This window comes from Capra hircus, chromosome 23 (genome assembly GCF_001704415.2).
Source record: "Capra hircus breed San Clemente chromosome 23, ASM170441v1, whole genome shotgun sequence".
In the NCBI taxonomy this organism is placed as follows: domain Eukaryota; kingdom Metazoa; phylum Chordata; class Mammalia; order Artiodactyla; family Bovidae; genus Capra; species Capra hircus.
In genome coordinates, this window is record NC_030830.1 from 37,591,960 (window position 1) to 37,618,111 (window position 26,152).

At 45.3% G+C, this 26,152-nt stretch overlaps 1 protein-coding gene across 1 annotated transcript in view; it reads right to left on the bottom strand.

The window, feature by feature from the left end:
* The window catches only part of TBC1D22B (TBC1 domain family member 22B), a 55,134-nt gene extending 35,524 nt beyond the window's left edge, over positions 1-19,610 (bottom strand). Inside the window, exons 1-7 of the mRNA XM_018039170.1 lie at positions 19,495-19,610; positions 10,730-11,037; positions 8,034-8,213; positions 7,409-7,479; positions 5,918-6,046; positions 4,278-4,343; positions 559-673 (exon numbers count right to left, since the gene is read on the bottom strand). Of these exons, the coding sequence (XP_017894659.1) occupies positions 559-673; positions 4,278-4,343; positions 5,918-6,046; positions 7,409-7,479; positions 8,034-8,103 (451 nt within the window). The 5' untranslated portion in view covers positions 8,104-8,213; positions 10,730-11,037; positions 19,495-19,610. The remainder of the gene's footprint in view (positions 1-558; positions 674-4,277; positions 4,344-5,917; positions 6,047-7,408; positions 7,480-8,033; positions 8,214-10,729; positions 11,038-19,494) is intronic.

Sequence of the window (26,152 nt, forward strand, 5' to 3'; positions counted from 1 at the left end):
TCCTTAAAAAAAAAAAAAAATGACAAGAACACAGTGAGGTAAGGGGCGAAGAACGAAGTGGGAGAAACCGAGGTCCTGGAGCTCTCCTTGGCCCATTTCATCACCGCCCACATGAGCTGGAACCTGGCACCACCCTGCCTCCTCTGCAGGCCCATACTCTGCTCTAACATACGGCATGAGAACGAAAGCATGGAGGCCTGATGTATAATCTGAAATTCCAGCATTCACAGATGAAGGCCTGTGTTACAGCCAAGTTCAAAATAATCCTAAAAGAACCTCAGATAAAGCATCAAACCATCTGTTCATGGTGGAACAGAAATATGTCAACTTGGCCATTCTTGTGGCAAAGCAGGTCTTTTAGATGAGATCTGTGACCATCTCGGGAGATAAATTCCAGGCTGCTGTTGCTGTTAAAACAGGTTCAACTGTGTATTCTAAAGCCACTACCTCTTTTTTTGGCAAGATGTGCCCACTGGCTGCACTCTTGGGAAAAACAAATAGACCACAGATTAAAAAAAAGAGCAATAGCTTGTTCAACTTGGTACTCATGCTTCTTACCCACATATTCTGAGAGGAAGACGACAAAGAACGGAGTGACCAGGTCATTAATTCCCTGGACATACCCACTGGCAGGGTGTCGGATGGCCCAAATAAATAGAATTCTTTCGAAGATCTAGGAAAATGAGAAAGAAAGATGTCATGACGTTAATTCATGGGGATACTCTCCCTCCCTCCATTTACCTCCCTCACAGTTTAACTCAGCACTGCCGCAGAATTTGTAGGAAAAATTTAAAAATTACTGTGGGACAAAGGAAGTCTGTAAATCCAGAAAGTTTCTAAGATACAAATTGCTTTTAAACAAGGATTGGTAAAGAATCCAAACGCCAATGCAGGAGATGCAGGTTCGATCCCTGGAGAAGGGAATGGCAACCCACTGCAGTATTCTTGCCTGGGAAATCCCATTGACAGAGGAGCCTGCGAGGCTATAGTCCATGGGGGTGCTAAAGAGTCGGACATGACTTAGCAACTGAAAAACAACGACACAACAACAACAGGTACTTCTTGCCCTTTACTTCTCTTTCTAGTATCTAGTGATATAAATCTGGGAAACAGAAAGGAGAGTGACATGGGTGGCTTAGGGAAAGGCTTGCTATGGATGTCATTAATTCAGGCCACTCTGCTCATTTATAAATGCTATTTCTCTATTTCCAGGAGCAAGATACTGGAATATCTAAGTTCTGAAACATTTTCCAAATCTCTTTTGCTCATTACAGTACATAGAGAGGAAATCTCTTCTCTACCACCCTCTCCTGTCTCCCTGCTGAGATGGATCGAGATCTAGATCTGGATTTACTCAGCCTGATGAGGAACCAGTGACAGACAATACATTCAGGAAGTCGTTTCACACATCAGGATGCAACTCGGACGTTTGCTGGGGATAGGAAGTCAAATGAACCAAATCCTACAGCTGGGAAAGCCTCTGGGGTTAAGTATATTAGCCACAAGAGGCCAGAGGCTTAGTCTGGAGAGAAGGAAAAGACCCTTAGGGTCCCTTTACAGAGTCCCCACCGACAGTTCCTTTCTCTGACTCTCCTCTCCGCTTGCACTAGACCCTCAGGGCTTCCTGTCTCCTCTCTGCCTGCCGGTACTCGTCCTGGCTTCAGCCTGCTGACCACAGCTCCTGGGCCCAACATATCCCTCAGACTGGCTCTGACTGGACTGTTTCCTGTCTCTGGACCACACCAGAGGGATGATAGGTGACAATGACCAGGTGCAGGGGGACAGGAGATGCGGGGGCCTCCACCGCACCTGTACTCTGCGGAGCCCCATCAGTCAGCTCTACGGGCAGACTGAAGAGGCCTCCGGAGATCAGGCGTGAGGGAGCAGAAACTTCCCACGGAGAAAAGTGAAAAAGAGATGGTTGTATGGTTTTGGAGTTGGTTAGCTAGTGTAGGAGAAACGTGGAGAATCTAGAGACACAGCAAAGGATGTTTCCCAGCCCAAATCCCGTGCTGGGTCTGCCTTCTAGCTGGCCGAGCCAGCCAACAATCACTCTCATCATCAACACCCCTGTCCTAGCAGGCAGTGTGAGCAGCGCCCTGTCTGGGAGGAGCTGGCCCCTCTGCCTCCCCTAGAGGGCCTGCCTGCTCCCTGGGGCTGAGGGGAAGGGCGTGGCATCCTCCTTTGAGTCAGGCCCTGCATTCCATGGGGGCCCTCTGACATTCTTTCCCCTGCTGCTAAACGCCCTCCTCCCTCCCTTGAAACTACGGCTCAAGCTAGACCCACCATGTTCAGGAAGCTCTCAGGAGTTCCCTGCCCACTCTGTCTCCTCACACCTCCAGTGGCCTGTGTCTGACTGGACGCCTCCTCCAGGTCAGCCCTTCTGAAGGACTTATCAGCACTTCTATTTCAAACTATCAGTTCCTCGTAAATACACACATCCCTGGTGAGTAAGGGCAGGGAAGCTAGCCATTCAGAAGCAGGAGACCTGCAGTAATCCCTCTCTAGTAAGGATGGGACAAGCAGACATACTCACGCCATGCAAGTGGAAATGCCAGAGATGGACACGCCCGGTGACCTGGGGCGACCACGGAATCTTCACTACAGAGAAAGGCTGGGACAGGGCTCTCTACCTCCAAGACACCTCTGCTACTAGTGTGGGTAACTGTCTCTCTTCTCAATTCTCAAGTATCTTTCAGGTTTGTAAACCAAGTCTCTCAATATTCAGTGTTACTTAATTTTCTGTTCCCTGGTTGGCAATTTATTCTGTTTATGATGACTCTGCTAGGTGGAAAGGTGATTCAAGGAAAACTGGAAAGATCGCAGTTTGAGTTTCTTTCTCTGTCTACTGGTTCCACTGCCTGGAGAATCCTTTTAAACGAAGTACTTTGTCCTATCTCCAAATTTAAAGGAAGCATGCACAGGTGAAAGATCTGAACATCTTCAAGTTAAAATAAGGAATAAGTAGGGCTGAGCCAAGGGAAACTGAAAGGGAGACACAAAGATATCCTGAGTGGGTTTTTACCTTCCTTTGAGCTGATTATTACAGGCAAAACAACGGCATGACCCTCAAAACCTTCTTTACGCTACTGGTAAGTTACAAGGGATCCCGTCATTAGACACATCTATATTTAAACAGAATTGTGAATATAATCTAAAGTCAAAAAGAAAATTATTTTGAGCATTTTAAATCACATTCTTTACTATGAGGATGAGTGAAAACATAATTCAAGGAGCACTTCCACCCAGAGTCCTAGCTACTATTAAGTTGTAAAGGAAATCCCTAATCTGGAGGAGTTTATACTTCTTGCTCGGTCAAAAGATAACAGTCCCACTGAAACCTTTTATGTGCTTTGCTAACTACTAAACTGTTAGGTCTCAACGTATCACTACTAATTTGACTTCTGGATATGTGTCTGAAAAGAACTTAAAATAAGGACTCGGATACTTGCACACCCACATTCACAGCAGCACCACTCACAATACCCAAAAGGTGGAAGCAACCCAAGTTTCCGCTGACAAACAGCAGATCAACAGTGTCTTACATACACAGAACGGAATACAAGTTCGTTTTCAAAAGGAAGGAAATTCTGACAACATGAACGAACCCCGAAGGTATTACGCTAAGTGAAATAAGCCAGTCACAAAGGGACAATTACTGCATGATCCCATTTATTTGAGGTACCTAGAACAGTCAAACTCATAGACGCAGGAAGTAGAATGGCAGCTGCTGGGGAGTGGAAAATTATTGCATCATGGGTGCATAGCTTCAGTTTAGGAAGACGAAAAAGTGTTGTAGAGATGAATGATAGTGATGACTGAACAATATGAATGTACTTAATGCCACCGAACTATACGCTTAAAAATGGTTACAACAGTAAATTTTATGTTATGTATCATTACCACCACCACCCCCCCCCACACACACACACACAAATCACTACCCCCAGCTTTATCAAGTACAGCAAACACAGGACTAGGAATTCTAGCAGCTTCCAGTCTTCATTCGGTCTCCAGGTGGACTCTGACTCTGGGCAAGTCCCTTAACCCCTCAAAGCGCTTCTCAGCCCACAGGTTTGTTATGAGGATAGAATGAGAACCCACAAGTAAGTGCTCTGAAAAACCAAAGCTCCATCTGCGAACGCAAGGTACCATCATGATTAGCCATAAACCTGCCCGAGGTTGGAGGCGGGGCCAAGCGCTCACCCACAAGGACAGTGCTGCAGAGGTGTGTGGGGGTGAGGGGGAGGGCCGACAGCGTTAAGCACTTCTCTCACCTCCTGTACAAGTGGCTGCTGGAACAATGGAATGAGAGGATTCGTCCTTGGAATGTCAATGTGAATCTGAAAAAGAGAAGCCATTATCCAAAAACACAAATGCCAGTTTGTTCTTTTGAGAAGTCATTTTCTTAGGATCTGGGAATCAAAGGGAGTAAGAATGAGAGTCAAATTTTATCTTTGGAAAGAACTTTAGAAGGCTTTAGAAACCTACCTGTCCATGTGGAATACATTCCCGTGACAGCAACAGCTAACTGAACAGTAATGAAACCTCCCCAAACAAACCACTTAACACCAAACAGCAACAGGCTTCACAACTTAGGAGAACCAGCTGCTTTTCCCTATTGTCTACCATCTGTTTTACTCTGGGCCTGTACTTAAATTTAACAGGTAGGATCAAAATGTGTACGCCTCTTTCAGATTCTTAATCCTCAACGGTCTGTAAGAACTAAAAGAGCTCGGAAAGCTCCAAAACTGTACCAGGAGAGGGAACCAGAAGGAGCTGGCGTTGAATGCCTGGCACTGAGAGTTCTGGTTTCTGTTACCAAAGATGTCACAATGACTGGTTTTGGCCTTGGGATTTACCAATGTCTAATAACCCACCAGGCTTCCCTGGTGACTCAGCGGGTAAAGAACTTGCCTGCCAATGCAGGAGACACAAGTTCAATTCCTGGGTTGGGAAGATCTCCTGGAGAAGGAGATGGCAACTCACTCCAGTATCTTCGCCTGGAAAATCCCATGGACAGAGGAGCCTGTTGGGCTACAGTCCATGGGGTCGCAAAGAGTCGGGGACACGACTGAGGGACTAAACGACAGCAACAACCCTAAGGACTGTCTCAGCAGCACCTGAAGCTACTTCTGCTCTTGGGGCCTGTTGCAGACAGCTGCGCGCTCCCAGTATCTTCCCCTCTGCAACCATCAGGCTCCTTTTCACACCCTCCACCTTTCCACCGCGGTGTGGACCACTGTGGGCGATGGCAGGGCTCTCCCGGCTAAGGCTGCTGATGGCTATCGCTCCAACAGACAGACACACAAGCCAAAGAGGCACTGCAGCTGTCAGAAGGACACACTGCTGTCACAGGCCAGAGGGGTGGGCTCACTGAGCGGACCCACTCTTCATCTTGTGTCCTACCACCCTATTCACAAGGGTCGTCGGTGGACCAGCAGCGCTGGCATCGCCTGGGAGCTCGCTGGAAGCCAAGGGCTCACCCCAGATCTCCTGAATAAGAATCTGCATTTTACCATAATCCCGAGTTGGAATTTTATCAAAATCCTGGGTGATTTCTATGCATATTAAAGTCCAAGAAGCACTGCTCCTGACCAGGGCCCCCCAAAATCTATCTATTGAAAATGTCTAGGGACTTCCGTGGCGATCCAACGGTTAAGACTCCATGCTTCCGCTACGAGGGTTTGATCCCTGGTTGGGGGACTAAGATCTCACACGCCGTGTAGCAGTCAAAAAGAAAAGAAGGCTAAAATGAGCTACTGAATTAGAAAGAAAGGATGTAGTTCTGGGAATAAATTTAATTCCTAACCACAACAGCCTGAAGACTTGGCAAACCTGTACCCTGAGAGCACTTCCAGGAGCCACAGCTGAAGATTATGACTAGTGGGCAAAAGGGCAGCAGGTGATGACGTACCTGCCTGTAGGTATCCTGGTGATGTTCCTCATTTCGAGAGTCGTAATACTGTTCAATGAAGCCAAAGTACTCCTCCCGCTTCCGCTGCAAGGTCAGCTTCCTCCTCTCCGTGTTTGCCGGGAGATAACCCTGTAGACAGGACCGCTTGTCAGATGGGGACAGGCACTGGTTGGATGAATCCTTAACTTTATTTTAGCCTCAACAGTGGCTTTGAAACTTTCAAAGGAAGGGAAAGAAAGCTGCCAAGAGGACAAGGGTAAATCCCTTTTTGGTTTTGGCCACCCAGGGTTTGCTCTGTCCTCATTCAATGAGACGCACGTGTGGGCAGATGAAGCCCAGCCGGGTTTCTCGGGGTTATGTACTCCTGCAGCCCTGGGCGCGGATCCTGCTGGGGAGCACTGCAGAGCTCCAGGCTTGGCACAGTAGAGCAGCGAATGTAGGTCAGTGGGAGGGAACTGGACCCAAGTCAGGACTCCTGGGGCTGCGTGTGTGCAAGGCAATCCTTCCCAGGGTCACGGAGAGGTGGCCGCCTCCACGGCGCATCTTAGTGGCATGCCGTGTGAGCCTGCGCTAGTTACATAATTCTTTCCCGCAGTAATGTTGAGAATTACCAGCTTAGGAGGCTGAATGGAATCTGTGACCCAGCAGCTGCAACGTCCAGACACAGAACTTCTGGCAGCAGCCCCTCGCTCCTGGCCCCAGCTCCGGGCCACCCCTGGTCTAGATCCCACTCTCAATTCTGACATCTCTTGTTCCCCTTCCATCCTCAATGCAGCTACTTCTAATAGCATCTGGACTTCTTAGAAGGAGCAGGGGCAGTGACTCCACGGCTATGAGAGTCAGGGGTGGGGGCCGATTAGGAGCAATTGTCATCCTCTCGCAGGAAGGGAAGGGACACGTCCACAGAGCAAGCAAGCGCCTGGCGAGCCGAAGTTGTGCTGGGCCCACCTCTATGCATCCTTACAGCACCTGGCATCGTGCCCGGTAAACAGCTTGCCCTCAATAAATCCTTATGAATGAATGGATTTTACGGGCTCAGGAGATCAAAGTGTGCCTACCACAGCGGCTGGCACAGGGCTCTGTGACTTAGTGAGCGTGGGACGAGAGCAGGCTTCTCAGGGAGGCCCGTTTATCAACCCTTCACAGTTGGGAAGTGGGTTTCAACCCCCTTAGTCAGTCCTACTGAGAAAGGAGGGAAGCACAGGGAAAGTGGGACCTGCCCACAGGAGAGCTGGCTCACCCAGCCTCACTGTACTCCTCCTTGGTGCTGAGAAGGCAAGATCAGGACCATCCACACAAACCTACGCTCTTCTACAAGAGTGGGAACAAACTCTCGAGGATGTGATTCTTTATGCAGAGACAGGACTTCAGTCCCATATCGGGTCCGACCAGAGAAGTCTACAGGGCAAGACTGATGTCCCCAGACCAGCCACCGCAGGCAGGCGGGGCCGTGTGAGGCTTGCACTTCTCTACCCAGGGGGCAGAACTCACCGACAGGAGTCTCCAGGTTACAGGCCGAACCTCCCTGGGAACCCCCGGCCAGCTACACTTCCTCAGTTCATCTGCAAAAAGATGAAGGTGTGGTTGGACTTAGTCCTTCCCGCGGGTGCCCTGAAACGAGCCTCAGCCAGTGCTGCCTGGTGCCCCCCAGCGTTTCAGGAGGATGACCGCCATCGCCACTGCCACCACCACCGCCAGCTACCGACAAGCGTGGGTGAAAAGCCCAAAACAACAGCCCTGAGCAGCCAAGGTCATAGCTCTGCAGCAGTGATCCAGTCAGCTCAGAGGTTAGAGTTAGAGGGAGGAGGAAGACCAGGAGGTGTGGATTTCAGGAGGAATCGCATGGAGGTAGAGGAGACCGAAGCCACTGGTGCACTAGGCTCTACAGGCCACGGAGTCCAGTCCCGCCTAAGTCGGCCCCTGATTTCTAGTTAACGTATGTTTGACTGTGATACCTGCGTGTCACTTCAGTGGGCACCAGATCAGGAGATGCTGGAAAAGTAAAAGAAGGAAGAATAAAGAGCAGTAGCTTCCGGGTCTCTGAGAATTCCAGTCACCGAGAGGTCCGCTTGCCCAGGGCTCACGGGGCGGGGCGAGGGGCGGTTGCGGTACTCACCCAGGTCAGTGTTGTGGCTGGAGAGAAGCTGACGGAACTTTTCCAGGCGGGTTTTCTCCCGGACGGTCATCGGGGGCGCCCCAGAAGCGTTCTGGTCTGAGATGCGGGCAACGAGCGGGATGACGGGTCGGAGAGGGAGTGACTGCTGTTTGTGGAGCGGGTTCCTCAGGCATGAGTCACCTGAGGGGTCGTTTGAAAGAGAAAGAGGACAGGCTGTGTGACGAGCACAGATCCAGAGACACCTTAGACCTGACTGCTGGGCATGGGGCTCCTCCACAGCCGCGGCTGCCAGGTTGCCCAGGGCGAGGCCGCCAGCCAGTGGGTGGAAACCCAGCCGCCCTCTGTTCGCTCAGGGGAAGGGCTGCGTGTTTATCATACATACCAAGGCACCTTCTGCGCAGAGACTCCAGCTACTGCAGCAAATCTGACAAATTTTTTGTGACTTCAGAGGGAAAATCTATTGCTTTCTTTTTATCCCAACCTGGAACTTTTCTTGGGTGTCTAATAGTGAGTTTGGGGGTGGGGGTAATGTAGTCAAAGGCAGTATTTGCCTTTCCTTTCCTCGTCTCAGAGCATATAGAAAATCACTGCAAAAGCACATCGCGAAAAGAAAGGTGATGGCTGCTTTCCCGAAGACCAAGGCCCCAGCTGGCTGCCCTGAGGGCTAAGAGGGTCAGTATTCCTCGCACAACTCTCACCTGTTTTCGGCTCACACGTGAGAGGCTCTGACCTAAGGTGGGTCCTCTGTGCTTTGACATTTCTCACCAAAATGAACCGGCTTTTAGTTCTGCTGGGATATGACTGAAATAACAGGCATACGGACTCAAGCTGAACTCTACATCTGGTTCTAGACACTTCTGAACAAGATGATAGCTAGCAGAAACGAGGAGAGCGCTAACATTTACTGACTGCTTACTAAGGCACTGAGCTGGTCACAGTTACCTATGTCCTCTCACGTGGCCCTTACAACATACTACAGCAGGAGTTTATCACGATTTTGAGGGAACTATAGCTCAGAGAGGTTAAGAAATTTGCAAGGGAGAGCTGAGTTATCTTGGGTCTGTCTGACGCCAAAACCCTTATTTATTTCACTCCCCCAAACAAAATTCAGTTTTAAATTCTGACCATCCTTTCATGACTGTTTCACATTCTTTACATATTTGGGCCTTAACAAGTAGTCAGCACAAGAACTAAACAGGGAATCCTTATCAACCAGCACTAGGAGGTTTACAGACTCAACGGCCACAGGGTACTTGGTCTGGATGCCTAGTGCGACATGGGGCTGAGAAAATGCAGACCTCACACTACAGAGCTGAGACTGAAGGCCTCTTCCGGTTATCGGTGACTGGCTGACCGACGCTCACAGGAGGGAACCCTGTAACGGGAGTGCTCTGGGTGGTCCTGGCTGCACAAGGGCAGCTCGTCAGGGACCATGGTGGGGCCTTCCCTCACAGCGGGACCCTCTGAAGACCCTCGGTCTCATGTGAAGATACTTTCCACAGCCAGGAGCTGTGGTCACCTGGCCAGTGGGCACTGAATGCCTGTCTGGGCACGTCACTGGGGCCCAAATCAGAGATGTGAAGTGACTGTGGAATGATTTTCCAGGCTTTACAGCCTCATTTCCGGAGCACATCCTTGTCTGAAACTGTGAAAGAAGTTCTCCGAGAACAGGAGCCAGGACACGCGCCACGGCCTGACATCCCACTTCCTTTTCACCCTTTACCACAGTCAGCTGTTTTAACTCTCACTAGCATGAGGGCACTTCCCCCTCCAGCTCAGAACGACTGACTCCCATAAAACGCGTAGGGCAACATTCGACATAGCAGTGAGAAGGCAGTGGCAGCCCATTCCAGTACTCTTGCCTGGAAAATCCCATGGACGGAGGAGCCTGGTAGGCTGCAGTCCATGGGGTCGCTAAGAGTCAGACACAACTGAGCGACTTCACTTTCACTTTTCACTTTCATGCATTGGAGAAGGACATGGCAACCCACTCCAGTGTTCTTGCCTGGAGAAATCCCAGGGACAGGGGAGCCTGGTGGGCTGCCGTCTATGGGGTGGCACAGAGTCGGACACGACTGAAGTGACTTAGCAGCAGCAGCAGACATAGCAATGGAACTGAGGTGTCTCCAAGCATCTCATAAAACCACCATCATCTCAACCGGTTAGTGCTGCCAGTTTCCTGAAGAGAAGGTGGGCTCTCCTCCCGCCCCACCCAGACCTGGCAGGCAGGGAGCTGTGACAGGGACTCCGCTCCTGAGGAACAGCAGAGAAACAACTTGCTGCTAGGGGCTCTTCCCCAGAACAGAGGAACGGTACCAGACATGTTTGAAATTCAGCCACTAACGACTTCAACTACATTTTGTCAACACATTTCAACCTGACCAGGCCCAAAGAAATGTGAAGCAGCCACACCATAAGCATTCTGGACCCCAGCACAGGGAAAGGAAGGAGAGAAGGGCAGGCAACACAGGGGTGTCCGAGGTGAAGCCCAGGATCCCAGGGCCAGGCAGCCATCCAGGCAGGAGGAGCAAGCACAGCTCCTGACCAGTGAGGCCCCCTGAGGGCCCTCAGGCTCCAGCTCACTTATTTATTATGCAGTGGACAATCTAAGGGATGCCCCCACCAGAACCGGTTTTTATTTAAAGTGCGCTCTGCTGAAAAGGCTGAGCCTATGGCGGGGAGCTGGATGGACTTACTGGAATTTCTGGACAGCTGGGCGTCACTGCTGGACTTTATGACCTTGTAGCTGGCAGGTACATCGGATGTTGTTGACTGGGACCGTTCTGGTTTCACCCTCAGCTTGCTGTGGTTTTCCAGCACTTGGGCAGCAGTCGCCAAGGCAACTTTTGAGTTCAGAGTTTGGAAAGCAGGGGACGAAAAGTCCTCTTCCTCATCATCACCAATGTCCCAAGCATCACTGGTGTTCCGGGCAAACTCGTGAAAACTGGAGGCCTTCTTATTTTTCAGAGGAACTGTGCTGACTTTTGACCGTTCTTTAATGAAGCTTTAAGAAAGGAGACGCTGTTACCAAGGAACAGTCTGACATATCCGGCCACTTTCTCTTAACAGATTATCAATAGTATTACAAATTATCTCATACACAATCATTACCCTCTTCAAATAGAAAATATCCACATCCACTCCTTATCTAGAAGCGTCTAGAGCAGCACTATGCTGCAGAACCAGATGAAACAAAGACAGCATCGCTCTCCAAACATTCCACGTGCTCCTCTGTACGTCCCAGCCCCTGCACTTAGGTGAGGCTGCTGAGGAGAGAAGTGAGGCCGTCCCTTCTGAGCCAAAGTGTAAAGAACAGGGGTTCGTTCTCCCTTTTTTTTTTTTTTTTTTTTTTTTTTGCCAAACGATGTGGCATGCAGAACTCCCCCGCCAAGGATCGAACCTGAGCCTCCTGCAATGGAAGTGCAGTGGGCCATCAGGGAAGTCCTATGGGTGAGTTCTCCGCAAGCCTTGTTCTTTCGTGATAACTGGCAAGGCTCCAGCTGGTGGCACCTCCTTCAGCCTGGATGACAGGGTGACTATGTGGAGCAGAGCCCGCCTTCCACACCCACTTTACCCTCCCTTGGTCTGGAAGCATGAGTGAGAAATAAGCATCTGTTGTGTCAATCCACTGAGATTTCAGAGTTAGTCTGTTACGGCAACATACCCTAAAATATTTTCTAGAGCAGGACATCGACTACTGGTAGAACAGGAGATGATTTTAGGTAGCCCACATGTATTATTATTAAACACTGAGTTTCAAAATGCAGAAGTTGTTCTCTTTTTGTTTTGTTGAAGTCCTGCGGCCCTTGAGAAGGGATCTGAGTTTGACCCCACTCTATCTTTAGGATTATTTTTTAACAAAGTGAGGGCAGCCTCAGGTTCAACATTTTGTAAGCAACACAATCTGGCTTAGAATTTAATTAATAAGACTGTTTATGTTTCACGGTATTTCTAGGGTTATTTTCTATTTGGGGCAAATGATACTGGTTTTCCACTTACAGAACTAGTAAGATTTATTTTAAAAGTAAATCTAATTGAGTACATAAGCTTATTTTTTTAAGTGCATTTAATAAATAATAGTATAAAGTATTGCAAAAAAGTCATGAAGACGGTACATGACTTAAGTTTGAGAAATACTCAATTAACTTGTTGAGGAAAGAGAGCCTAGTCCCAAGAGTCAGGTAGCCGAGTCCAATTTTCCTGAACATTTCCTCTTTTTTTTTTTTTTGGCTGTGCCATGCGGCATGCAGGATCTTAGTTTCGCAACCAGGGACTGAACCCACGCCCCCTGCAGTGGAAGCATGGAGTCTTAACCACTGAACTGCCAGGGAAGTCCCCCTGAAGTTTTCCTCTTTCTGTGAATCCCTTAAGGTCTGGTGGCCCTTATCTGGTTCCAGGGGACTATGTGGTTGGGATGCTTCTATAACTGAGTCTTATCTAACATCCTTCCTACGCCAAGTAGGGAATCAAAGAATACAGCCTCCTGTAAATTTACACCTGAGGACTGGAGTGCAACATCATTAAAATGCCTCACCATTTCCCTCCGGCAAGGCAGGGAAACTCTAGTTTAAAAACCAGGCTCTGCCAGGAGAGCTGAAGTCCCCCATTTCCAAGAGATATTCTTCCCTTTAGGTAGAGGAGTCTGGTCTAATACCTATGACACCTCCCAAGATATGTCCAACAGTCATTCTGAAAGATAACTGTTGTTAGCGTTGATAAAGACAGACTGCTAACTCACCCAGCTCATCGGAATGACCCTATTTCTAACACCAAAAAAGGAGTAAGATATGACAGGCATATTTTCAAACACTGGCCTCACACAGAGTAAAGGAAAACGTATCACACGAGATGCAAGAGATAACATGAGATTACACGATGTAACAGTTCAAACGTGTCGGAAACGAGAAACCATTTTCCACCCACTAAATTAGCAAAGATTCAAAGACGTATCCTCTCGGTGCTGACCCAGATGTAGTGAGACCAGCTCTCTAATAGCACAGGTTGGGTGTATGTCGTACCACCTTTTGGAAAACAAATCTAGCAAAACACATACCATGAGCCTTAAAATGACTCATAATCTCTGACCATAAGAAAATAATCAGACAAGGACCTATTGTGTAACACATGGAACTCTGCTCAGTGTTATGTGTCAGCCTGGATGGGGGGGGGGTTTGCAGGAGAAGGGATAGGTGTATAAGTATGGCTGAGTCACTCTGCTGTTCACTTGAAACTATCGCAACATTGTTAATCGGCTATACTCCAATACAAAATAAAAAGTTTAAAGTTTGAAAAAAAAAAAAAAGAGAATCAGAGGGTCAAACAAAGGTGATCTGAAACAGTTTATAATGGTATTATACATTTTGGTTAAAAACTGCAAACATAAACATCTAGAAATTACAAATGATGAAATATACTACGGTTCAGCCACCAGATGCCACTGAAAATCACATCGTGAAGGCTATTTAATAACACTAGAAAGTGATCTCAATAAAGTGAAAATTGAACCAAAATTATGTATTTTTTATGATCTCTATATTTCTTAAAAAGTATGTGCACAGAAAAGACCAGGAAGAAAACGCATCAAAAATGTTAACACTGCTTATCTCTGGGCTCTGGAATGATAGTTGACACTTAATTTTTATACTTCTCTGAATTATTCATGTTTTCTACAATGAGCATATTATTTTTATTAATCACTGGAAACGGTTGTTTTGTTGGCTCTCGTCAATCCCCAAAGAAAGAGTACTTCTAAACCTACTGGAAAAAATAAAATAAAACTGAGGCAACGCAGCACAAAAACCTGCTCGTCGGAAATCCACCCAGAGGCAAATTACTCCTCTGGAGACCCGCTGAGGCTGTACATTCTGGTCACTATGATGGTTTCTCCTCTGTGAAAGGGAACCCAGTTCCACAGCCTGCAGTACTCAACTCAGAGGGTCCGCTGTCAAGAACAAACAGGCAGATGTGTCAGAAAGAGCTGGCATCAAAAAGGAATGGACAAAAACACAGCAGGCTGTGGCTTTCCTCCTTGGAGACCACGTGAACCTCAAGACTACGCATGACAAATTCAACAGTGATATGAGGTGCTTGGGAGGGCAAGGTTATTATTTGTTTTTCTCCTGGTTGATGTTTCCTAAATACCCTCTTGAAGTCTTAAGGATTCTTTAGGGATGTATGGCTGAGTCCTTTCATTGTTCACCTGAAACTATCACAACATTGTTAACTGGCTATATCCCAATATAGAATGCTTTTGGTGTTATTTAAAAAATAAATAAATGAATAAAATCTTTAAAAAAAAAAAAAAAAGAATTGTTTAGGGAATTCCCTGGCAGTCCAGTGGTTAGGACTTGGCCTGTTCACCGCTATGGGCCCAGGTCTAATCTCTGTTAGGGAACTAAGATCCTAAAAGCGGCTCTGCATGGGCCAAAAAGAATCCTTTAAATAAACCATGAATCAAGAGGCTCAAAATCAAGCTAAATTTTGATTCAAGTCAAAGAACTGACTGGATACGGTTAGCCTAACACTGAGTGAAGCAATAGGGACACCCTGGAACGGATTAAAACATGGCACCAAGAGATGGGTCATGCTGAGCATTGGGTTCTGACAGATGCTGAGCTTTCTATACACGTGAAGAAGGTAAATTAGCTGAGTGGTGGGTACATGAGTGTTTGTTATCTTTTTCCTTTAACCCTTCTATGCATTTAAAGTATTTCACTATATTTTTGAAGCAGATGAAGGTTCAAAATAAGTAAACTAAAATAAGAATTGGAATTACTCAGATGAACACTTTGCAAATAGACATTGGAAGGAACTATTCCAACACAATGGAGAGGAGAGAAGGGAGGAAAGGTTGCCTTTCCCTGTGGTGAGAAGACACGAAAGAGTCCAAGCTGCCCATTTACAGTCTGCTAGAAATTAGAGATACCTACCTCACAAAAGCCCAAACTCAGTCATCAGCCAGTTAAAGAAGTCAGCTCTGTCCTTAGGAAAGAGACCTTCATGGAGGAAGGGGTTGGCATCACCTATAGGGGAAGGAGTCTGAGGACAGAATAAGGTTGTAAGAACCGCTCTCAAGAATGAAAGAGGAGGGAATTCCTTGGTGGGCCAGGGGTTAGGACACTGTGCTTTCCACTACAGGGGCTCAGGTTCACTCCCAGTTGGGGAAGTAAGATCCTGCCAGTCACGCAGCACAGCCAAAAACAAACAGAAAAAGAGGAGCGTGACAGTGAAGAGATACCTCTCAGAGGAAGCAGAAAGAGCTACAGGCCTGCAGCAATGATGGGAAGGTTTAAAAGCTTTGACGCTTTCCTATGTTTATTAATACTGTTCTCCACAGGGAATAAGGTGAATTCACACACACATGGTTCCGCTGTTGCTGTTTAGTCTCTAAGTTGTATCCAACTCCTTTTGCGACACCATGGACTGTAGCCCGCCAGGCTCCTCTGTCTGTGGGATTTCCCAGGCGAGCATACTGGAGTGGGCTGCCATTTCCTTCTCCAGGGGATCTTCCTGACCCAGGGATCAAACCCAAGTGGCAGGCAGATTCTTTACCACTGAGCCAGCAGGGAAGCCCTTATGTACATGGTAGGTAACATTTTTTGGCTGCTCACCAGGTGCCAGGCTCTGCACCACTGTTCACATATACCCACTTTTCTTACTAATGCTCATTCCTAAGCCTATGGAGGTACTATTATTATTATCCCTACAGACAGATGAGGAAACTGAGGCTTCCTGCAGTCACGAGCAGGCAGCGAAGTCTGGGCCCAAATCCAGGTCTACCTGTACTCTCTAACCACCATGCCTGGAAGAACTGGTTAAAAAGATAAATTGAGATGAGGACGACTAGGATCTGCAGCCTGGGAAGAGGAGTTACGAAGCAAACTGAGCACGTTGCACCACAGCTATAATCTCCACGTGCCCACGGCCGGCAGCCCTAACTCTGCAGGGAGACTCTCCTCTCTGCATCAAACAGGCTGTGTGTGTTGGTAGCCAGAATGGGAAGAGGCCACATCTCGGGATGTGGCTCTTGGAGGAGAAATGTCTCTCTTCCCCTTTGACCCCAGCAGTCACAGTAAAAAGTGAATCCAGGTGATTCTAGCTGGGGATGCCTCTGGCATACAGGCTGCCTCATTTTAACATGGTCCCAACTTAACCTATAACTAACCCAAGGCACAATAATGCCACAGTGTGGCTTCAAGTTTAACCAAAATTATTTAAACAGAACTACACCAAAGTTACAACCAAACTGGCCTCATACAAACACCTCCTTACAGCTGTATGCCACATTATAGTTTAAAAAGCACTTTCACAGATACCATCCTCACAACGACTTTGTGAGGTGAGCCTTATTATTTCTACTTCATCGATGATGAATCTAAGGGTCAGAAAGGTTGAGTAATTTGCCCAAGATCATGGCGTTAGTAAGTGATGCATAAAAAGACATTTAAGAAGTCCAGGTGACACTCAAAACTCACAAATACATAATGACTGACCCACTAAGAGAAACTCAGTTGTTTGATGATTGATAGCTTGTTAAATGGTAACACAAACCACAGGATATTTTGGAGAAGAGTGGCTACAGGTTATAGGGGTTAAGAAATAAAAGATCACTCACTCTGTGATTGCATTAACACTATACTGATTTTTTTTTTACTGATATGGCTGTTCACTTAGTAGAAATATGACAAAAATTTATTTGACACTGGTAAGGGATGTAAGCAAGTGGGGAATTTGGTAAACCCAGTCATGTCAATAACTAGAGGGGCTTTGTGTAAACTAGAATTAGAACTAGGATATCAATTCAGAAAACAATAAATTTAGAAGCCTGTCATACCACCAGGTGGCCAATGGGGCCACTCTGCGGTAAGACTAGTTTTATCTGAGCAATAAAAATTATTGCAGGCAGTATTATCACTAATGGCAATAATTTGGCAAATGGAAGTCAATATACACAGACAGGGAATAACTGGTTGTGCTTGTGCAGTTTAGATGATTGAAGATCCAACGTTAAGGCTTCTGCCGTGATGAGGATTAACCACTCAGTAATTAATGGCCTAAAGTGGAACAATAATCATGTATCATAGAAAGTAATAAAAATGTCCCAACAAAGGTACTAAAATCAGGGCAATAAATGTTTTATAGTAACAATCTGGAATTGTAAAATGGTCCAGTGCAGACCTACATGTTGTCCCTTACTGTCGAGTGCTAATACCAAACCACCGTATGCGCACACACAAAAAAGGGGACGCAATTTATTCGGTGACAATTATATTCCTCCCAAATCACAGAGCTAAATAACTACTTCTACTGGTCACATGAATGCAATTCTGTTGAATGACCAGTGGAAACATTCATGGTTTTATATTGTTAACAGGTGTAAAACAAGAGTATATAAAGTTTGCCTTTGCAGTTTGGGAAATGGTGATATTTTAAGACCCATTCTAAATACAGATTCAAGGAAAACTCAGCTGTTGACAGGTGCAGGCAAGGTATGGTGACTCTGAACCAAACATAAAACAGGACAGTGAACCCCACTGCCTTACAAACATGGACAAATCCTGGCTGTGAACAGAACTGGCTAAAAGAACAGAATACTCAACTCTGACACTTAAATCGTAAAGACCGTGATGTCAGGGTACTGAGCTGGTGTGCAATTCTCTTGTCTTTCCCTCAGGTTATAAGTTAACTGTTAAGAGTTTTTGGCACCTTATTTTCACATTAACACATGCAAAAGCAGGAAATGTGAGTGCAGGCAGAGAGTGGCTTTCTTCACAAAATCATCTCTTACTGATTGGAAAAGAAAATCCTGCCAAAAACCCTCCTTCAGACTTTCCTTTTACAGCTCACTGGCCAGAACCAATGAGATGAGCCCATCACAGATTAGTCACTGGTATTACCAAGGAATTATTACAAAAGGCTTAAACTAACCCAGATGCCTACTCTAAGGACACTGTTGCCTGTTCAAGAGCTGAATGCATCTATGGTCTTGAGCAGGGACGAAGCAGGGGTCAGGAAGGCGGCTGGGTAGGTAATTAACAGTGCCTGCCCCACTGGCCAACAAACCAGACAGTCCCTGCGAGTGAACCTGGGACACAGAGCCCACCATACTTAATGGGAATATTACGCAAACAGCACAGAAAACATGTGTCCGCTTGAGAAGATCTAATACAAGATACCTACTAAGAAACGTTGCAGAAAAATCTACTGTCTAAGTAAATGGAGGGATTTCATTCCTTCTTTCCATAAATACGTAATAGTACCTTAGAACCTAAAACAAGGGCAATAAACGTTTCATAGTAACATTGACTGAATTTTCTTTTCTGCTTGTCTGGGTGTTAAGGCACGCTGGTGAACAAAACAAAGTCCCAGCCCTCAGAGAGCTTCGCTGGCAATTTCTGATTCAAAAGATAAAAACAAAACTGCATTTTACAGAAATCGACAGCAGTCCTGCTTCACAGTATTTCAGAAGACTGTACCTTCTACATATTGGCCAAATTGAAAAAAGAATGGGTTGGTGGAATTAGAGAAGAGTTCACCACACATTCAGTTAAGTTATTAAAAGAATATTAAAATATTGATAATGCATATTTGTAAGGTATTTTTCCAGGTATTCAAAATACTTTAATGTATATTCTCTTTACTTCCCCACTGACTATGAAGGAAGAAAGGGTGGCTACTATGACATGGGCCCCAGAAGGATGAAATCTAGGTCTCTGTACCTCTTAAATCATTCAGCTTTCACTACAAACGACAGCTTTCCTAGAGGTAAGACTCTAAGATTAAACCTGCAAAAAGAGAGAAGCCAAAGTTCTTAAAACATGTGAGAAGATGACCCATCATTTAAACTTACTGTGACTGAACGATGGCCTATGAGAGAAAGGTGTGATAAAGTGATAACACACCCACACATCTGGGATTTAACTAGGGCTCTTCTGTGTTTGAAAATAATTTATTGGAATTTTACTGGAAGAAATAGCCTCCAGGGATCTTTTAACTCCACCATCTGGCTGGGTTTCCTTGAGTGTGTCAAAGAGAAAAAGGACCTGAAGAATGACAGCTTCATAGTTAAGTTCTATTTGCCCCGGTTCTCAGAGAGGAAGTAAGGAAGAGGGGAGGTGTACCTATCCATCTATCTATCTACAGATCTTCAGAAGCATGGTCTTCAGAAGCCATCAATCAGCCAATTTTAGGACAATATTTACCAAATAAAGACCTTCTCACAGAACAGAGAGAAACACTATATAAACCACCTTCCAACGTAAGAAAAAGATCTCTGATGTAACTTAATTTTACCCTTAGTAACAGACTGCTTAGAAGTAAGAAGACTGTTCATCTTCTGATCCAAAACAGAACAGAGGAGAAGCTAGAAAAGGTCAAAGCAGAAACTGTCACTTCTACAAAGTAGGGAAGGGTTCCACAGTTTTAGAAGTACATGCATGAGAGGAAAAATATCTTGACTTACTTTTTGGTGAGCCGAGGGTCCAGAGGAGGGTGCTGTGCTCCATACACGGGCTGGATGCTAAAAGCAAGAAAAAAAAGGAAGACACAAGTTGTCAGGAAGGTAGATCTGTTGGGTGAGTACCGCCTGCATCACAATGTTGGAAGGGACTCTACGAAACAGGTGATCTCCAAGAACAACTATGCCCAAGCCAAAAGACAGCAACATACTCTTTAAAAAAAAAAATTCATCTTCTTCCCCGGTGAGGTTTCAGCACCCTATGCAATTATCAGCAAGTTCTATCCATAAAGGCAGCATGGGAAGGCTTACGGTTGGACAGAATACAGTTCAAATGCAGGTTGTGGCATCCACTATAAACTTTCACTAGATTACCTGACCACTTTGAACATGCTTTCTTATCTGCAAAACTGGAATATCGCCTACCCCAAAGGACCACTTGGACTACACGACAGGGGAGCAGCACCACAGATCAAGAGAGGAGTGACCCAAGGGGTTCTCACAACTGTTGGCAGGGGTATAAACTGATATAACCACTATGAAAAAGTCTGGCTATATTGAGGAAGAACAAAATATGCATACCCTAAGATTAAAGATACATATATATATATGTCTTCAGAAAAACAAAGATATGTGTATCAGGAAACATATATAAAAGTGTTCATAATCTCAGATCTGCAAATGACACCACCCTATGGCAGAAAACGAAGAACTAAAGAGCCTCTTGATGAAAGTGAAAGAGGAGAGCAAAAAAACTGGCTTAAACCCCAACATTCAGAAAAGTAAGATCATGGCATCCAATTCCATCACTTCATGGCAAATAGATGGGGAAACCATGGAAATAGTGAGAGACTTTATTTTTTGAGGCTCCAAAATCACTGCAGATGGTGGCTGCAGCCATGAAATTAAAAGATGTTTGCTCCTTGGAAGAAAAGCTATGACCCATCTAGAGAGCATATTAAAAAGCAGAGACATACTTCGCCAACAAAGGTCAGTCTAGTCAAGGCTATGATTTTTCTAGTAGTCATGCATGTATGTGAGAGTTGGACTATAAAGAAAGCTGAGCGCCAAAAGAATTGATCCTTTTGAACTGTGGTGAGGGAGAAGACTCTTGAGAGTCCCTTGGACTACAAGGAGATCCAACCAGTCCATACTAAAGGAAATCAGTCCTGAATATTCATTGGAAGGACTGATGTTGAAGCTGAGACTTTGATGTTGAAGCTGAATTCAAGACTTTGGCCACCTGATGTGAAGAGCTCACTCATTTGAAAAGACCCTGATGCTGGGAAAGATTGAAGGTGGAAAGAGAAGGGGACGACAGAGGATGAGATGGTTGGATGGCATTACGGACTCAATGAGCATGAGTTTGAGTAAACTCCGAGCGCTGGTGATGGACAGTCCTGATGTGCTGCAGTTCATGGGGTCGCAGAGATGGACACAACTGAGTGACTGAACTGAACTGATAGCATTATCGATCCTTTTAGCTCCAAATTAGAAATAACCCAACTGTCTATCAACAGAGAAATAAAACTTTCATGTGTCCATATAATAAAACACTTTACAGCAATGTAAATAAATGGAGTAAGGTTGCAAGTAATGTGAATGGATCTTACAAATGTCACGTTGAACAAAAAAAAACAAGCAAAGAATAAAAGAGTAAATACTGTATGATTCTATTTATACATACTTCACACACTGGCAAAAATGATTTCTATCGCTTAGGGCTCGTCCATACTAGTAACACAATAAAGGCAGCACAGAGTGATTAACATAAAAGGATGTGGTTATCTCCTGGGGGAGAAGGAAGGAGGTGTGATTTAGAACAGACACGGGGGCTTCCGGGGCGTTCACTTTCTGATTATTTATCAAGTTTATCAAGTTACCATACCTCACAATTGTCTTATGTACTTTTCTACAGTAGTCCACAGTTTTAAAAAAATGAAAAAAAGAGTGACCTGAAATAATTGCATACTAAGCCAAACTGTGGCTTAAGTACAAAGGCAACAAGAAAGCATGCTTCAGCATGTAAGAACTCAGGGAATCGGGTTTCCTTGACTCCTTCCTGAAGGAACTTCTAGAGGCAAAACTTCAGTTGATAATATGATAATTGGAGACACTATGGCAAAAGGCTAGTGGTGGACAAGAACCCACCTGCCAATGTAGGCAACACGGGTTCGATCCCTGTTCTGCAAAGACTCCACCTGCTTCCCCATGCCCTGGCGCAACGAAGCCAGTGCGCCACAACCACTGAGCCCAAGCTCTAGAGCCGGCGAATCCCAACTACTGAGCACACACACTGCAACTACTGGAGCCCGCCCGCCCACCTAGAACCTGGACTCTGCAACAAAAGCCCCTGCACCACAGCTAAAGAGCAGTCCCCCACATAGAACCAAGACCCGGTGCAGACAAAAGTAAATAAGTACGTAAATTTTCAAAACTTTGTAAAGACTGAGCCTTAAATTTGAGGCTTTCTGGTTGCAGAAGAGAATGCAAAAATAACGTAACTGGCAAATGTTAAAGTCGGATGGAAGAGAAGTGGACTGAAATAAGTAGACTGATTTCCTCATCTTTTACTGACAAGGCTCAAAAGACACTTATAACTGGCAGTTCAAGTAACATATAGGTATGTCGTTGTTGTTGTTGAGTCTCCCAGTCATGTTTGACTCTTTGTGACCCCATGGACTGGAGCATACCAGGCCTCCCTGTCCCTCATCAGCTCCTGAAGTTTGCCCAAGTTCATGTCCACTTGCACTGGTGATGCCATTCAGCCATCTTGTTCTTTGATGCCCTAATATACAGGTATGTTTAAAGATATTTATAAACATTTAAAGATAAATATAAAATATATTTAAATAAATATTTAAAGATATTTATTTTAAAATGAAACTAAGAAAAACAACTATAATCAACTAAAAGCAGGTGGGAAGGAGGCAGGAAATAATACTAATTTCATCATTACTCATGGTAGGGTGTCAACAGACACTGTCTGAGGACACATGGTATAAAATTACACACAATCACTAGAATAAAAAGATAACTCTTTCAAATCATCAGAACCTACACCAGAATATACCCACCTCCCAAAGCAAGTACAGTCCTGATAGTGAAAGTTTTTTAAAAGAAAATATTAAAAATAGAACTAAAACCAAATATATCTGTCACTCCAATAAATATATATGGGTCGAACTTATCTATTAAAAGAAAAGGGATTATTATCAATGGGACTGGTAAAATCAACTACAGCACATCTGTTAAAAAGAATGCGGTAATTCTATATCCACTGACATGAAACACTCATCGAAAAAAAGATGCAGAATTATATGCAAAGTAATAACTCCATTTTGTGTAAAAATCTTTAAAATAAAATATATCCACATACTTACATATGATTATGTTTATGTATTTACAGTGCGTTTCTGAAAGAACACATAAGACTCAGAAGCAGTGGTATGGAAGTGGAACCGATGATTGGAGGGCCCTGGGGCAGAGACTAAGTTTTCAGTGCAAACCTCTTTATACCTTTCGTTAGTATTGTATACATGATCACCTGTCTAAGAAATAAATTAAGCAATCTTAAGAGCACTGGGAGGAGAAGGCAATGGCACACTCCTCACCATTTTTTAACTTTCTTGTTAACAAAAACTCCTTAAAGGAGTAGTCTATCTGCACTCTCTTTGAAATTCACTCCCACCCATTTCTTGCCCCTGCCACTTCAGTGAAACTGATATTGTCAAAGTTACCAACACTGACTAAATTCAAAGAATAATTCATAGCTGTCAGTATATTTACCCTTTGGGCATAATTTGACACAGTCGGCCCCTCCTTCTTGGACATACATTTTTCTCTTAGCTTCCAGGACCCTGTACACTCTTGATTTTCCTACTGCTTCACATTGCTCACTCCTCCGTTTCCTTGGCTGGATCTTCCCTTTTCCCTGCCCTGTTAAGGATGGAGCACCTGCAACTCAGTCCTTGGTCTTCTCCGCCTACACCCTTCACCTCGCCTGATGGTCTCATCCAATTTCAGTAATATCTGTATGCTGATGATTCTAAAGTATTTCTCCCTCCTGATCTCTCCCCTGATTTTTCCAACTGATGACACAACATCTTAGGGTGTCTAATAGTCATCTCAAAATGAATATACAAAATAAAATTGACATCTTTATTTTCACTCCCAGTTTGTTCCTCTCCCTGGTATTCCTACCTCGATTCCGCTCTTCAGGTTGTTCAGAACAAAAACTTTAGAGTCATCCTTAACTTCATTTTTCTTTCCTTGTACCCTCCTACATCCTATCTTAGAAAATCTGTTGACTCTACCTACAGAACATACCTGAAATCAGATCAGTTTTTACCACTGTCTCTGCTACTAGCCTGGTCTGAGTTACTGAAATAGACTCCTAACTAGCTGCCCTGTAACCATCCTTACTCTCCACCACTTTTTTAAAAAAATTTGTTATTTATTGATTTATTTATATGGCTGCGCCGGATCTTCATTGCTGCTTGCAGGATCTTTCATCTTCATGTGGCATGTGGGATCTTTAGTTGGCATGCGGATCTGGTTCCTTGACCAAGGATCGAACTGGCACTCCTGCATTGGGAGCACGGAGTCCCAGCCACTGGACCACCAGTGAAGTCCCCTCACCACTCTTTTCTCAAGACAGCAGCTTGAATGATTCTTTCATGTTTTAAGTTAGAGTATGGCACTTTTCATATCAAGTCCTTGAAGTGGTGCCCTCTTGGAGTAAAAAGTCAAATCCCAATGAAGGTTCTCACGGTCCTCCATGATCTGGTTTCTTACGATCACTCTCATCTCATCTTTCACGACCCTCCCATTCATGCCCTCCGTCACAGCCACTTTGGTCTTTTTGCTGTTTCATTACCACAGATAGTCCTGTCTTCAGGGCTTTTGAATTAGTCACACTTTTGCCTGGAATGATCTTCATTTTTCTTCTTTTCAAGTCTGCTCAGATATCAGTGTCACAGGTTGGGTTCCCTGGAGGCAGCCTTGGAAATGGAAATTGGTCTTTTTGTTGTTGTTCAATTGCTAGGTCCTGTCCGACTCTTTGTGCCTCTATGGACTGCAGCACTCCAGGCTTCCCTGTCCTTCACTGTCTCCCGGAGCTTGTTCAAATTCACATCTGTTGAGTCGGTGATCATCAAACCATCTCATTCTCTGTCATTTCCTTCTCCTCCTGCCTTCAATCTTTCCCAACATCAGGGTCTTAGCCAATGAATCGACTCTTTGCATCAGGTGGCCAAAGTATTGGAGCTTCAGCTTCAGCATCAGTCCTTCCAATGAATATTCAGGATGGACTTCCTTTAGGACTGACTAATTTGATCTCCTTGCAGTCCAAGGGACTCTCAAGAGTCTTTTCCAACACCACAGTTCAAAAGCATCAGTTCTTCAGTGCTCAGCCTTCTTTATGGTTCAATTCTCACATCCATACATGACTGCTGGAAAAATCATAGCTTTGACTAGACAGACCTTTGTTGGCAAAGTAATGTCTCTGCTTTTGGAATACGCTGTCAAAGTTTGTCATAGCTTTTCTTCCAAGGAGCAAACGTCTTTTAATTGCACGACTGCAATCACCATCTGCAGTGATTTTGGAGCCCAAGAAAATAAAATCTGTCACTGTTTCCCTCGTTTCCCCATCTATTTGCCATGAAACGATGGGACTGGATGCCATGATCTTCCTTTATTGAATGTAGAGTTTTAAGCCAGCTTTTTCACTCTCCTCTTTCACTTTCATCAAGAGGTTCATTAGTTCCTCTTTACTTTCTGCCATAAGGGTGGTGTCATCTGCATATCTGATATTTCTCCCAGCAATCTTGATTCCAGCTTGTGATTCATCCAGCTCAGCATTTCGCAAAATGTGCTCTGCACACAAGTTAAGTAAACAGGGTGACAATATACAGCCTTCATGCACTCCTTTCCCAATTTTGAACCAGTCTGCTGTTCTACGTGTGGTTCTAACTGTCGCTTCTTGACAAACTGGTCTGCAGCAAGTTTATTAAGGAGTGTCCTTTGGGTCAACTCCCACATCAGGGAGAGGAAGAAGCAGGGTTTATGTGTTTCAACAATGCTGTCAGCCAACCCCATGTGGAGTTCTGAAGCCTGCAGGCCTTTTGGAGCTGGTTGGGTTAGGATAAGGGCTAGGATAGTCTTTCCCTGATTCACCTAGTTGTTGGATTGAACTGCCCTTTGGTGGGCAGCTGTAGGGAAGGGACCATGTGACTCTCCTCAGCAGAGGCACTTCCAGGGCATAGCTGACAGCTGAGGCCTGTCTGCTGGCCGCACTCCCAATAGGGTGAATAAGGTCATCAGCTCTGATGGGGATCATGGGCAGTGCATTATAACATCCATTATAATCCAACCCTTCTGTGCTAGATCTACTGCTTTGTAGAATTTTGGGGCAGCTCTTCCAGAATTCCAGGGGCCTTCTTTCCAAGAGGAAACTTACAATAGGAAGGTTAAGGGGATAAACTATAGCCCTTGACATGGCAGACCGCCTGGGGGCAACAGTTGAAATGTATTTTCTCTCCTTCCCCCTGTTATCCATTCTAGACCCCAGTCATGCACAAATAGCACTTCTGCTGGTCTAGGTGGTTGACCCGGTGGGTGACCCAGACCCTCGTTTCCGAGGGATATGTTCCCTGTAACCATG